Consider the following 14,787-nt stretch of genomic DNA (forward strand, 5'->3'; position numbering starts at 1 on the left):
AAAAGGATGGGACACCGCCAATGTAAGTGCTTTTCTTTTCTCCCTGCTAAAAAGAGTGAGCTACATTATCTTTTAAATTGTTAACAGAAGTTAATGACCCTCTTTACCTTTTGAAGAAAGCAGTCCAGATCAACATCTTCCCAATTCAGTTTTCCCCAAATACTTGTGTTTAGTCCTCTGCAAGTGGCAGAGAGGCTTTGGATGCAGATCTTTGGGTTCAGCTTTAAAAAGCCTTGGTTAGCTGCAGTTGTTTGCGCCTCCATGAAGTCCAAAGGTTTGGTAGTTCTTGTTTTACCGTGTGTTGACAGTGCTGAAGAAAATTATGCTTTTTTTTGTACAGCTCAGGCGATCTGAAAATGATCCTTCTCTCAGAGAAAATCGTGTGAACTTTGAACGGAACTTGTTGTCCATTCTGAATACGAAAAATAGAACACAACAAAAAATTTGAACAAAAATACGCATTCACTTTTGAATCAAAACAAAAGTTTAGAGTTACTATGAGTTCAATCAAGTGGATATCAGTAAAAGTTAGAGCAGTCCAGCCGGGAAACATGGAGGGAATTTAATTTAAACATCTAAGGCTTCCTGAAATGGAAAATATTTTTTTCATCTCCTGTGTGAACAGGAAGAATAATTACAGCAATAAAACTCTCTTTCAGTGTTCATATAAAAATATATGAATATGTTCCTCAACATCCTTTTAGAAGGGCATGAAATAGTTTAGCTTTTTGTTTTTGTTAGAATGGGCCTAATTGCTATGACTCTTTGAAATTTTTTTATTCTCCTGTAACAATATCTATAAAAAATATTTTTCATCAGTTCTGTCAACCTTTATTTAGTTTTACTTTAGCCTTATTAGTTAGATTTCTGTGGATTAGAGTGAGTGCATTGTTTAATGTAGGTTAGAGAGGAGCCTAAAGCCCCATACACACACTTCGCTGCTATTTACTCGCTACTCGCTCACTCGCCTACTCGCCACTCGCTTGGGTGCTTTTGCTGACTTGGTGTGTAGAAGTTGGGTGGCCACTGTTTGGAGAAAACTGGGGGAACGTCACCTGTCAATAATCTGTATTCTGCATTTTAATTGGCTACTCGCTTTTACTCGCTTACTCGCGTCGCTCGAAGTTGAAATATGTTCATCTCGGAATCCGCCCACATCGCATCGCTTGTACTCGCTTGTACTCTCCTCGCCTACTCGCCTCCTCGCCTCGCGTGAACACATAGACATTCTATTGACTTCACTCGCTGAGCGAGTAAATAGCAGCGACGTGTGTGTATGGGGCTTAAGCACTCCAACATGTCACAAGTTCAAGAAACCTGCCTGTGACAGCAGGCAGATGTATTACTATGTAAAATGTTTGACAGCTTAGATGCTGACTTGGACAGCTTGATATCTTCTAGTATTCTGTGCTGAAATAGATAGAACCGATCATATGAAAACAGACACAATATGTAGCTAAACTGGTGTTTGTTTTTACTACACGGCAAAAAAAAGTTTGCTTTGCTGCTGACACTGTGTGTGTGTGTGTGTGTGTGTATCTTTTCAGCCTCTGAAGCTATGCGGGGCTCAACTCCACTGGATGTTGCAGCATCTTCAGTGATGGACAACAACGGCCTCGCTCTGGCTCTGGAGGAGCCTGATCTGGAAAAGGTTTGTCAGTTCCACATCTAGAAAAATAATAATTATAGTAATAATTCTGATAATAATAGACGATAATAATAGTAATAACAGATGTTTTTTTTTTTTTTTTTTTTTTTTTTTGAAAAAGAGGCTTGACTGCACAGCTCCTTATAATATGACACTTTTAAGTTGCAGGCTGATTAAAGTAGCTATCAAGTGTTTACTCTTATCTGAGCGTATTTGTTGTTTAAGCAAATAAAAATGTTGGGTGATAGATTTTCTTTAATTTCTGATACTTTTTGTTAAGCCAATTTGATTAAACTGCATCTCGAAGAGAAGGAAATATCGTTGAACACAACAAAGTTAAGACAAAAAACACCTATCAGATATTTCCGTTTTAATATCATTAAAGCTACTCAACACTGACTTGTGGTGAACATAAGTCGGAAAGTAAAACGCATGCCATCCACGTTTTCTCTGCAAGGATGCAGACTGATATTCTGACAAAACGCACTTGGTAATTGCTTTCAAGCTGTCACAGACGCTGACAGGGTCAAAAAGACAGAACCTTCCATTAAAAGACCCAGGAGTGAAGCAGGACTGTTTGTGTGTAGGTGGTGACATACCTGGCAGGATGTGGTCTTCAGAGTTGTGCCATGCTGGTCGCTAAGGGTTACCCGGACATTGGCTGGAATCCCATAGAGGGAGAGCGTTACCTGTCGTTCCTGAGGTTCGCAGTCTTCTGCAACGGTACGTCTGTCTATTTTCATTCTAAACAATTGTTTCAAATGTTGCAAACACTGACTTTTATAGGGTGACCTTACATACGCTGAATGATTACCTGTGGTTTACTCTCTGTTGATCAGATTATCTTGCTGCAGTAATATAAGGTTCTAATAAAGCACACTTTGGACATTGGTTAAAACCTTTTGAAAAAGCAGGGAAATGTTAACCGAGGAAGACGGTAGCAGTAGGTTAGGAAGTAGGCAGACAATAGGTTTGCATTGCTATATTTAATTAGCATTTTGAAGATGCTTTGAAAGGATTAAAATAATGTGACTAACCAGAAGTTTCCAGTCTGAACCGGCAAACAAACGCACAACTAACAGGTGTAACATCTCAGATACTCCTGAATAGGAGCTCTGTCCATTTTTCCCTTGTGGAAGTCCATCACAGTTGTTGTTGGTCCAGCCTCAGTTTGTTTCCATTTCGGACAACTACATCTTTTACTTAATTAACCACAAGAAATCTAGCCTACACCACCAACAACTGGTGACTCACAAGGAAACGCATCTGAATCCAATTTCTTTTTCACTGCTTTTCAAAAAAATCGCTTCAGTGTTTCTTTGCTGGTGAATGGAAACGCAGCAGGTGAATTATTGCCTTTTATTGTGTTCAACGTGTCCCGTCAACAAAATGCACTGTTTGAATCTTTGAAGACACACACTCATTTACAGAGCAGATCATTTAATAATTTCTGACTGTGGGCACAATAGAGTCACTCTTAGTTTCCAAAATGACCATGATGGCACATTAAAAGAGCAATTAATCATTACCTGAAAGAAAGGGAGAAGAAAAAGGTAATTTCATTGCACTTATGTCATTGGCCATCTTTATATAATCTATGTAGAAACCTTAACTTGACTTTATAATGGATCATATAGGATACATGTAAATGTGAGTTGTGTGTGTAGATGCATTGGAGGATTATTAGTAACATAGTTGCTGGTATAAAAAGCAGGAAAGGAAGTGATTAAAAAATTTGCAAGGGAAGGCACCACAGTGCTGCTGAGTTGCCAAGACTGAGAGGTGAAAATGTTAGTCAGCTCTTTCTGGATAAAGAATGAATCAGTCCTTCAGCGAAGGTGCTGAATTCCACTTCCTGGATATCTGTGGTCGAGCTGACTCTGTCCATTTCTCTTGAGAATGATATAAAGCGTTAGCTAAAGTGTGAGAAAGATGAATGTAAAAGCCCTCCTGTTGGTCTGTTGCATCTCAGGTGAGAGCGTCGAGGAGAATGCCAATGTGGTGGTGAAGCTGCTGATCAGACGTCCTGAGTGCTTTGGCCCCGCTCTGAGAGGAGAGGGGGGGCAGGGTCTGCTGACTGCCATGAAAGAGGCCATCAAGATTTCTGACGATCCTGCTCTGGACCTGCCCAAGACCCCTGCTGGAGTCACTACAGGGTATGAATCTGCCCCAGTCTGTTTGTTCAGCTGGTTCCTGACAGTGTTTCGAATAAGCAGTTTGATCACACTGAGACACTAAAACATCCATCCAAATACTCAAAAGTATTCACAAATGATTAGATCTCCAATTATCTGTGTGAATTGCTATTTTTATAGTTATATTTGACATCCTGTGTGTTTGTGAGCTTTGCTCAACCTACCTGTTACAGAGCCATAAAATAAGAAATGCTCCATTACTGAGGGGGGATGAATGTTTATCCCCTGTTGATCCAAAATAAGTGGAAGAGAAGGGAGGTTATTTCTCTGTTTTAATGAGTTTTTTCAGTAGACCAAATTGTTTTAGTAATAAGCTGATCTCTCTGAGATTTACTGAATATTTAAAAATGGTGTTGCATAAAGTTTTTGCGGCTCCAGCACAAATAAAAACATGCAAATGAAGCAACATTAGACACGGAAAGCATAACTGAGTGAATGGGAGAAAATATAGTTGCAAAAAAAGTATTTTTCCATCCTTGAGAGCAACATTGATCTTTTATCCAGTGGATATACGGCTCTACATGTTTCAGTTTGGTTCAAGTCTCCAGCTGCAAACTGCAGCTTTGAGTTTGAGTTGAGTCGCTTTCTGATATATGAAGTAGAATGATTGATTGTAGACTGCACAATCTTGTTATTTACTGTAATTTGAGGTGGAATATAAGCTAATATGCTGCTGAATCTTCACTCTCATAACTCAAATTTAAATCTTTGCTCCAGTTTTTGTAAAGCGGGCAACTACTGCACTTCACATTGCAGGTGTATTAATGGTTTTTTTAACGTCACTAATTTACACTGAGGAAAAACTGTCAATTTACTTTTTAGAACGCAAGGTTGCAATACACCTGCTGAGTTGGTCAGTTACATCTGCATGAACATGAACATCAAAGCAGACCCAGATCTTCAGTGTCCTGCAACGGGAAATCTTGTTCTCTGTCCAGTGGCTTTTATAAATGAGTATACGTATCAGTCTGAGTGAACGTTATATTTAGAATTCTTTTAACCCAGGCTACCTTCTTCTTGAGATCCCAGATTTGACAATGTAAGCACATGGGATGGAATCATGCTCAGAATTGACTTTGGATGAAGCTGTGGCTACTTTGTTGCAAGTGTCTGTTCCCGCATGCTTACACAGGTATACCAAGGTTGTAACACACTGGCTTCATATTAAAGCAGAAAGTAATTGTTGCCTGAGGTTAGGAGGGGCATTGGGAAGCTGGTCAAAATCAATACATTTAACATAGTGCCTTGAAAGGAGATCATGTTCTGTGCCAAAAGAGTGTTCTATACTTACAAAATTGTCCACCTACTGCTCCCCTGCTGACCTTTTTTATTGTCTTTCAAAAGCATTGAAGAAAATAGTTATTACAGTTGCAAATTAACGTTGTTGTCTCTGTGCTTAAGGTCGGGTGAGGAAGAAGAAGAAGTTATTCACATGGGCAATGCAATCATGTCCTTCTACTCTGCCCTTATTGATCTGCTGGGACGCTGTGCTCCAGAAATGCATGTGAGGCTCTTGTTGAAGAATTCTGTGCAGTATGGAAAGCTACGCCTGTATCAGACTTGAATGACAGCTAACTTTGTAATATGATATTCTGTATTTAGTAGAGGTATTAAAATTAGTAGAATTAGTCATTTGAAGACTTTGGTATCTCCCTGTACTTAATCTTAATGGTTCTTTTTAACATTATCTCTCAATAGAAAACTGCAATTTTCACCTTCTAGTAAGCAGCTAAAAAAAAAAAAACAATGAGCTTCACAAAAGCAAACAAGGAATGCCAAACTGTGCTTTTTTTTAAGATACAATGTTGAAAGTTTAAAAAAATAAACATAGAATGAACTTTTTAATATTTACCATTTCAGCCACGATATTCTTACTTTAAATCTGTTCTCACCTTGTATGTAGACTCGTGTTTTCTACTTAATTTTTGCTGCAGGACACCAAAATAAATGTGTTTTCTTATTTCTTACAGCTTATCAACGCAGGTAAAGGTGAAGCACTGCGTATCAGAGCCATCCTGCGCTCTCTGGTTCCCACTTTAGATCTGGTGGGCATCATCAGCATCCCCCTCAAAATGCCGGTGATTAATAAAGGTAAGTAAATCCTGGTGGCTGCATGAAGTCATGCAGCTGTCAGTGGTTGAAAAGCAACAGATGAACAGAAATTAATTGAGATAAAGCAGTAAGAGCAACAGAATATTCAGAGCTGTAGACGGGGAAACCAAAAGAGATTGAAAATCTTCCAACCGAAGCAGGAAAGCATTTTTCTGGCTTAAAGGCTGAAGCTGTGCAGTCATCTATATGACATTAAAATTTATTCTGTGTGAACAAACACATGCCACCTTATCTCACAATCTATTTTCACTGCTTCCTGCTGAACTGTCATGCCACATTACTTACTGGAAGTGCTCAGAGAGAAAAAGTAGATTTGGCTGGTATGGTACGCATGTCACACTGACAGATCAAGGAAACTGGAGTGATTACATATATCCTCCCTTTGAGAATCATACATCATTGTAAATGTCTCTGTCCTAACAGCAGGCATCACTCAGAAGTGAATTAGTCCCTCCTCTCTGTCATCGCTGTGAAGGAAAGCCATGCCTATGATGTGTTTTCCACATCAGAGGCGTGTACTTCATCTCGTCTTAAATGATCCATCATCTTCCCTTCATTCCTCTTTCCTCTGTTTCTTATGAGTTTTCTCTGTAGTCAGCACCTTTTCATTATATTGTCCTCTATCCTCCAACGTATGCACTCTTGTTGTCTGAGCTGGTAAATGCATGCTTACAAAGTGTAAATCTTCATAACATTTGCACACAATCCAGAGTACCTGTCATTTGATACACGTTTAATCTGCAGACGGCACAGTGACAGAACCCGACATGTCAGCTAGTTTCTGTCCGGACCACAAGGCCCCCATGGTGCTCTTCCTGGACAGAGTGTACGGCATTGAGGACCAGAGTTTCCTGCTACAGCTGTTGGAAGTCGGCTTCCTGCCTGACCTCAAAGCCTCAGCTTCTCTGGACACAGTGAGTCTCAAAGAACTTATACCACATCATCATCATCATCATCATCATCATTATTATCATTATTATCAACAAACAACAAACCTTGTTGTGAATAAAAATGATTAATGTAAGATGGGCAGGGTCACTGTGAGGTCACTTATTGGTTTGCAAGCTGCATTGAGTTCATTCGACTCGATTACTGTAATGCTCTTTTAACTGGACTTCCCAAAAAGAGCATTAAACATCTGCAGCTCATCCAGAACGCTGCTGCTAGAGTTTTAACCCGGACTAAGAGATCTGAACACATCACAGCAGTTTTAATATCTTTACACTGGCTTCCAGTCAGTCACAGAATAGATTTTAAAAGCCTGCTGATGGTTTACAAATCCCAGAACGGTTTAGGCCCAAAATACATCTGTGATATGTTCAGAGAATATAAACCCAGCAGAGCTCTTAGATCCAAGGACTCAGGTCAGCTGGTCCAGTCCAGAGTCCAGACTAAACATGGAGAAGCAGCATTTAGCTGTTATGCTGCTAACAAGTGGAACAAACTGCCAGTGGAGATTAAACTTTCAGCAAATGTAGACATTTTTAAATCCAGGTTAAAGACATTTCTGTTCTCATGTGTCTATGCATGAAATATCTTTTAACTTATCTAGACTGTTGCCTGTTTTTAAATTCATTTAAATGATTTTATTTGTTTCTTTTTATATTCTTTTATGTATTTTTAATGCTTCTTGCACTCCCTGCTGCAATGCTTTTATTTTATGTAAAGCACTTTGAACTGTTTGTACATGAAATGTGCTATATAAATAAATTTGATTTGATTTGATTAATTGGCCATTGCCATCTTGGTCTTTTCGGGGCTGAAAGTGACCACATTTGGACCTGGGCACTGGTACTTGAAAGATGATTGGACAATAATTTCTTTCAGCACAAATATCAATCTCACTCTGGAATCTTTAGTGATTCTAATGAAGGACAATATGATGACTTATGGGAACAATGTTTTGACTTAGAACTCTGACTTAAACATCAGCTCATCCTCATAGGAATGAGTAACATGCAGTAAGTACCCAAATAGATATGTGTTATATCTGTGTATGTGATACTTCATCCAGGGGTCACAGCTGAACTACTATGAATATTACAATGACCTCTTTTTTATTAATGAATGTTCTCTGAAGCTGTTTGTGAGGTTATTTAAACTATATTTTCACTTCATTATGTAAAGTTAAAGTTTTTTCCTGAGGACAGTTGTTGTTCGACACACCCTCTGTGTCGTTCATTTGAGCTGATGGATCTAAAATCTTTAGAGATCATCTATTTTTTAGAGAGAGATTCTTCCTATACCTTAGCTGCATCTTTTATTGGGCCTTTTCTTAAATAGTAATTCTACTATTTTTTCATTGATAAGTTTTAGCTGTTGTCTAACTTTTGCAACTTGATTATCGCATACAAGCTAAACACCACTGTCACAAACGCGTCACATTAAGAGTCAAAATAACCTGAAAACACGAAATCAGTTAATATCCAGTCAGTATCGCCCTTTTCAAACCCCAGTTTTAATGACATAAATGCTCTTTTCTATCCACAGGAAGTGCTGAGCACAACGGAGACAGCGTTGGCTATGAACAGGTACATCGGCTCGGCCCTGCTGCCTCTGCTGACCCGCTGCGCCGCTCTCTTCGCCAACACGGAGCACTACACACTCCTGGTCGACTCAACGCTCGAGACTATCTACCGGTTGTCCAAAGGCCGCTCGCTCACGAAAGCCCAAAGGGATGCCATTGAGGAGTGTCTGCTCACAATCTGCAAGTAAGGCCTCTGAATGCTTGTTCAGACTCAGTGGGGGGAAAACATTGAAGTTGAGTTTACAGCTCCTTACATCATGATACGTTTCAGACAGTCATGCAGCAAAAAGGCTCATCACAGGCTTTAGTCCAGCACATAAAGTGCAAAACAAAATGAACCAGGCTTTAGTGTAAAGACTTAAACAAAAATATGTTTTTGTCTTGTTGGTGAAATCAGTTCGTCTGTTCAATTTATCATTTTAGATGTTCATATTGTCAATTAAAGACTAAATGTATCCATTACAGCACACACAGCAACAAAGGACACAAAGTCTACTCCTGTCATTGTATTTGGATGATTCATATACTGTGGTGTTTGATAGCTTAGATGTTTAAAACATTGTTGAATTAGAGAAGGCACCTATTTTAAATTAGGAGCTTGACTTGGTTATATTGTTCAAGTGAAAATTAATTTACAAAATTTGCAGTTAGTTAAGTTCAGATTTATTTGTAAAGCCTGTTTAAAGCAAGCAGAGTGCACCAAAGTGGGGTACACTAAATTGAGGCACAGCAATGGTAAAGCAAATAAATGAATGAATAAAGGCAGCTAAGAGGACATAACACAATAATTGAATACAGTATGCTTTTCCAAAGCTTTGAAGCAATTACCGCAAAGAGACAATTCTTCCTTACTGACTAACCCTAATCAAGCAAAAATAAAAGCAATTTTTCCAGGGATGAAAGACCCTTAAAAAACATACACATTAAATTAAAAGATACTTTATAGGAAGCTAGTAGAAGGATACTGGAGCATGAATGTTGCTGTCTGTTTTCCTGGTACCACTCAGAACTCTAGCTGCAGCGTTCTACACCAGCTGCAGATGAGACAATTGAATTTCAGTTCTGGACTGAATGTAAAAGGAGGTTACTGGCATGTGCATGGAGGTGGGGAGACGACGCCTCTATTTGTTTTGGTGATGAAAACAACCACCACATTCTTGCTGTCATTTAGCTGCAAAACACTTGATTGCAGTCCAGCATTTCACCTCGTGATGGCTGCTTTGAATGCTGATGACAGAAGTGGACTCGGTGGCATGTCAATTTGCGTGTCGTCGGCATAGTAATTAGAATAAGACATCGTGCTTTCGGAAAATGGAGCCTAAAGGAAGCACGTAGAATATAATAATTTAGCTTCTTCCTCTGTTTGTTTGTTTGTTTTTTTTTTTGTAATCAATGCAATCTTTAAAACACACCTATGCTTTTTTCCTTTTTAAAAAAAAAAAACAAATAAAAAGTATTGCGTAAATATAATTTTGTTCTCATTCCACAGACATCTTCGTCCCTCTATGATGCAGCAGCTGCTCAGACGGCTGGTGTTCGACGTTCCCATGCTCACCGAATACTGCATGATACCTCTCAAGGTGAGATGCAAAACAGTACAACACATACAATAAGTGATGTTTGATTTACGAGTTGAGAGTTATGAGATAATTATAACAAGCAATCCCACACATTTAGTTATTCACACCTCATTTATCTCCCCAGTTTAAGCATCTGTACCCCTTTCCCCCTTTTATGTATTTCAAACGGTGAATATGAAACAGAGCTTTCAGAGTGTTTTCATAGTCTTATGCTTTGGGCCTCCCCATTCAGACCAAACTTTGTAAGAAGATGCCTTATATTCTATTTGTCTTTTTAGACGCGTGCAAAGATATTTGGTCATTTTTAACCTGCTTCTTTTTGTTTTCTTTTGTCTGATTTCCAGCTGCTGATCAACCACTATGAGCAGAACTGGAAGTACTACTGTCTCCCATCTGGTATGGGCGTCTTCGGCACAGCCTCCGAGGAGGAGCTCCTTCTCACCAAAAAACTCTTCTGGGGAATCTTTGACTCCCTTTCTCAGAAGGTACCACCAGAAAGCATGTTGTATAGACTGTTCTCTTTGTTCTTCTCTGAGAATGAGTCAAATGTCAGGAGGCAAAAAAATATTCCCCGATATGTCTTTCTTCTGTTTACTAATGTTTCTTTTTATTCTGTTTTCTGGTAATCTCAAGTTTTTTTTTTTGTTTTTTTTTTTTAACATTTGTGTTGCTCTCCTGAGAGAAAAGTTCTTGTTTGTCAGAAGCAGTGAAGTAAAAGCTCAATGAAGTGCTGTGAGCAGTGCAGCAGAAGCGCAGCCAAAGCAGATGAATCATTCATCAGTCTGTGACAAGCTGTTACAGACTTTCTCTGTTTTCTATATTTAATGTCTTCCTTTTTCAACTCTTTAGTCTGGTTCAGCTCTCCTCAGTCTGTCTAAGAATCTACCCAAAAATTCGGACGAAAAAGAAAAAGTGGGAAAACTTTCGTAAACTCTTCCCCTCTCTGTCACCCCTGAAGAAGTATGATTCCGAACTGTTCAAAATGGCCATGCCATGCCTGTGTGCCATCGCTGGAGCCATTCCTCCGGACTTTGTGGATGCCAGTTTAGGGACAACAGTGGAGAAACAAGGATCGGTGGATGCACAGGGCAACTTTGAGCCCAAACCCATTAGCACCGCCAAGTAAGTCATTTGTAGAGTCAAAGAGATAACGATAAATTTGAGCCGAAATCTTTGATCTTGTTTTGTTGAATTTATAGACAGCCATTTCAATATAAGCTGTTCTTTGTGGCAGGTCTAATGAACAAAGCTTACCTGCTCGCTTTCCAAGTAAAACGGACATTGCAATAATACTAAATATTTAAACATGATCTCCATTTTCTAGTATCTCCCTTCCTGAAAAACTTGAGTACATTGCCAACAAATATGCAGAGCATTCCCATGACAAGTGGTCCTCAGAGAAGGTTTGTTTCTTTCATCCATGTTCACATTTTATTTTTCACATGTGGGAGGGTACAAAATGCAAAGAAATGCTAACTTGTAATTGAAGTTTGCACTGTGCATCATTAACTGTGATAAACCGCTGTTGCAGATGTCAGCAGGCTGGAAACATGGAGGCAGTGTGGATGAGCAGGCCAAAACCCATCCATTGCTGAAGCCATACAAAGCTTTGAGTGAGAAGGTACGATAAAAAAAATTGGCTCGACCAGTTTTTCTAGGCAGGCAAGGGTTTGAAAGGGCTCAGTTCCGGCCTGAATTCTCCCTTGTAGCTCCCGTCTCTATGACCCCTCCTCTGAGGCATAGATGCTTAGAGGACTGAAACATTGGTAATCGATTGTCATTAACAACACACTATTGTTGAGTGTTTAACATCTTGAAAGCTTGATTAGCCTAGCAGGAAAATATCAACAAGTCATCAGTATCTTTTGGATGTGACTTTGACAGAAGAACAGTGGACAGGATCTTTGGAAGCAGTACACTCATCTTTGACATGTGTGCATGAGGGCTTTATCCAGTTTAAGGTTTCCCTTAAATTGGATAAATCCCTCTCAGGGATGTTGTTCTAGCTCGATCCTTTTGGCTCTGCCTTAAACTATTCTGGTATTCTATTGAAATACAATTTTCATCAGTGTCTGACATTTTCAAATTGAAGATATAGGGGCATTCTTTGATAACCATCTTTGGTATTGAAAGAGAGTAACCATCTTGATCAAATTCAACATAAGCCCCTTTCACATGACATTTCTTTCATTCATTTATTGGGAACTGAATGTGTCAGTATCATGAGTGGAAAAACCCCACAGAATAGATTTGTTGCCATAACAATTGATTCTTCATATCTGGAAGAAGTCCCACCCATCAGGAGCAAAAACAAATAGCTCTATTTTTCTATTTCCCCTCATTTGTTTAATGTATAATTATAATTTTGAAAAATGAAGAAAAAACCTTTTTGCGTTCATATGTCAATAAGAAGAATCTGCAGGAGGATGATCTAGAAATGAAGAAAATAGTCTTCCTGTGTGATTTCCTGGTCAGATGTGTCTATGTGAATATTTTCAGCTGTGTTGAACAGTGACAGCTGCTGGCCACATAGCATCCGGTTTAAAATCTTATAGAGAACAAAGAGAGTCTAACATCTGTGTGTTTAATCTGTAGGAGCGAGAGACGTACCGCTGGCCTGTGAAAGAGTCTCTAAAGAGCATGTTGGCTATGGGCTGGAACATCGAGAGGACCAAGGAGGGAGAAGCCGTGTTCCAACAACGAGAGAGCGAAAAACAGCGCAAGATCTCAGAGTCTCAGGTAACCTCTTTATTTACAGAATGAGTCTATTCATGCTTTTCTCATGAGTCAGCAGAATGTAGACAAATATGTGTACTTAGATTATACGTTTTTGAGTCACTATAATCTCGAACAAATAATCAGTTTACTTTTCTTTCTTTTGAAGTCATCGATCTTTTAAGAGTTACTGCTGAGATTTAGATCAGTTTTATTTATATCGAGACATCTCAAGGCACGAACATAAAGAAACCCCAACTATTCAAAGAATTCAAGTGTGTTTAACAGAGATGGTGTGACATATTTTAAGGACACATAAATGGGCAGATTGCTTTTGTCATACAAGACTAATTTGTACAAAGCGACTATGCTGATGACTTTTATCAGTTCAGCTTAATTTATCTCACAAAGATATTTTGCAATAAAATGTAGTGTTGTTTGGGACTGAGGTATTTGATTAACATTATGACACTTATCTGTCACGATATATGTCAAATAAGTAATACTTGTAGATAAGTAAATAGGCCAGTGACATACATCCTGAAACATAAATCAAATAAATATATATTGTTTTTCTATTATAACTAAATTCCTTAAAGTGACAAAGCGCAAAATATGTTTGTGGAATTTTGGTATTTTATGCTGTTTTTGGCAAAAGATACTGTGTGCTACACTAATTTAAAGGGAAAGAAAGGAGGAATACATTTATCTTCTTTAACAAAGACTTTGCATTGTTCTTTTTGACTCTAGATTAATGGATTCAGTCCTGCTCCAATGGAACTTCACAGTGTCACTTTGTCTCGAGAATTACAGGTTGGTTTTCACTTTTCTCAAACCTAAAAAAAAAAGGTCTTCACATGAAATAAAAGTTCAATTCTTATTGTTTCTGCAGGGCATGGTTGAGGTGGTTGCAGAAAATTACCACAACATCTGGGCTAAGAAGAAGAAATCTGAACTCCTCAGCAAAGGTGTTTAAAAAGGGCAGTTTAAAATGCTTGGAGGGGGAATTCATTTTTGCCTGCTGTGTAAAATGCACTTGAATTGAATTCAAATATATCTTGTCTGACTGACAGGAGGAGGGGCTCACCCGCTGCTCGTTCCCTATGACACATTGACTGCAAAAGAGAAGTACAGAGACAGAGAGAAGGCCCAGGAGCTCTTTAAGTTCCTGCAGATAAGTGGCTATGCTATCACAAGGTTAGCCTCTTTCGCATTTCTGTAAATACACAAGTTAAATTAAGTGATATATCTCTTTAATTTAACTTCACTACAAGAGCTGAATAACGCTGGGCCTGACCTAACGTTTAAGATTCAAATCCTACGTTTGCTTTTGATGATTCGATTGATAAGTTATGAGTTGTAGTCACCTGTGATCTTTCGGTCTCGTAGAGACCTAAAGGACATGGAGCAGGACTCATCCTCCATGGAAAAGCGCTTTTCCTTCAAGTTCCTTAAGAGGCTGCTAAAATATGTTGATTCTGCACAGGAGTTCATCGCTCATCTTGGTGAGTTTGTTGCACATACAGACAAAAAGAAGAAGAAAAAAACCCACCTTTCAATTCTAAGGTTTTACATATCAGGGCAAAAAAAAAAGTTAGAATTTGGTCCTAACCATGTTTCAAACAACACATGGCATATTACACTGCCATTAGAGACAGTATAAGACACAGTGTGTGAAAAACAAAGTACATTCTGACTGAATCCATAAGAATTAAGAGGGTAGGTAGCAGCCAGGTGCTGCTGACAAAATGCACTTGATTAACTGAAGAAGTTTTGGTATTTTGCTGGTCTGGAGCATTCAGGTGTGTTAAAACAATGCCAAGACATTACAACATCAGTAATTGCCTTAGAGAAGCAAATGTTGTTATCCATTAATCTGGAATTGATTATTAAGCCATTTCCAAACTATGTGGAGTCCATTATACAGAGTGAAAGATTATTCACAAGTGGAAATCATTTAGGACAGTTTTTTTTAGTCTTCCCAGGACTGGACCTAGCATCAAGTTAACC

The 14,787-nt window shown here is 38.7% G+C and overlaps 1 protein-coding gene across 1 annotated transcript in view; it reads left to right on the forward strand.

Annotated features, from left to right (window-relative positions):
* Positions 1 to 14,787, forward strand: part of ryr3 (ryanodine receptor 3) — a 120,837-nt gene that overhangs the window by 78,357 nt on the left and 27,693 nt on the right. Inside the window, exons 44-60 of the mRNA XM_075458510.1 lie at positions 1,548 to 1,651; positions 2,236 to 2,371; positions 3,621 to 3,804; positions 5,245 to 5,347; positions 5,814 to 5,934; positions 6,700 to 6,869; positions 8,446 to 8,666; positions 9,972 to 10,062; positions 10,407 to 10,547; positions 11,021 to 11,184; positions 11,387 to 11,465; positions 11,594 to 11,683; positions 12,658 to 12,801; positions 13,528 to 13,590; positions 13,670 to 13,745; positions 13,851 to 13,974; positions 14,167 to 14,282. Of these exons, the coding sequence (XP_075314625.1) occupies positions 1,548 to 1,651; positions 2,236 to 2,371; positions 3,621 to 3,804; positions 5,245 to 5,347; positions 5,814 to 5,934; positions 6,700 to 6,869; positions 8,446 to 8,666; positions 9,972 to 10,062; positions 10,407 to 10,547; positions 11,021 to 11,184; positions 11,387 to 11,465; positions 11,594 to 11,683; positions 12,658 to 12,801; positions 13,528 to 13,590; positions 13,670 to 13,745; positions 13,851 to 13,974; positions 14,167 to 14,282 (2,127 nt within the window). The remainder of the gene's footprint in view (positions 1 to 1,547; positions 1,652 to 2,235; positions 2,372 to 3,620; positions 3,805 to 5,244; positions 5,348 to 5,813; positions 5,935 to 6,699; positions 6,870 to 8,445; positions 8,667 to 9,971; positions 10,063 to 10,406; positions 10,548 to 11,020; positions 11,185 to 11,386; positions 11,466 to 11,593; positions 11,684 to 12,657; positions 12,802 to 13,527; positions 13,591 to 13,669; positions 13,746 to 13,850; positions 13,975 to 14,166; positions 14,283 to 14,787) is intronic.

The sequence above is a fragment of the Odontesthes bonariensis genome, chromosome 24 (genome assembly GCF_027942865.1).
Source record: "Odontesthes bonariensis isolate fOdoBon6 chromosome 24, fOdoBon6.hap1, whole genome shotgun sequence".
In the NCBI taxonomy this organism is placed as follows: domain Eukaryota; kingdom Metazoa; phylum Chordata; class Actinopteri; order Atheriniformes; family Atherinopsidae; genus Odontesthes; species Odontesthes bonariensis.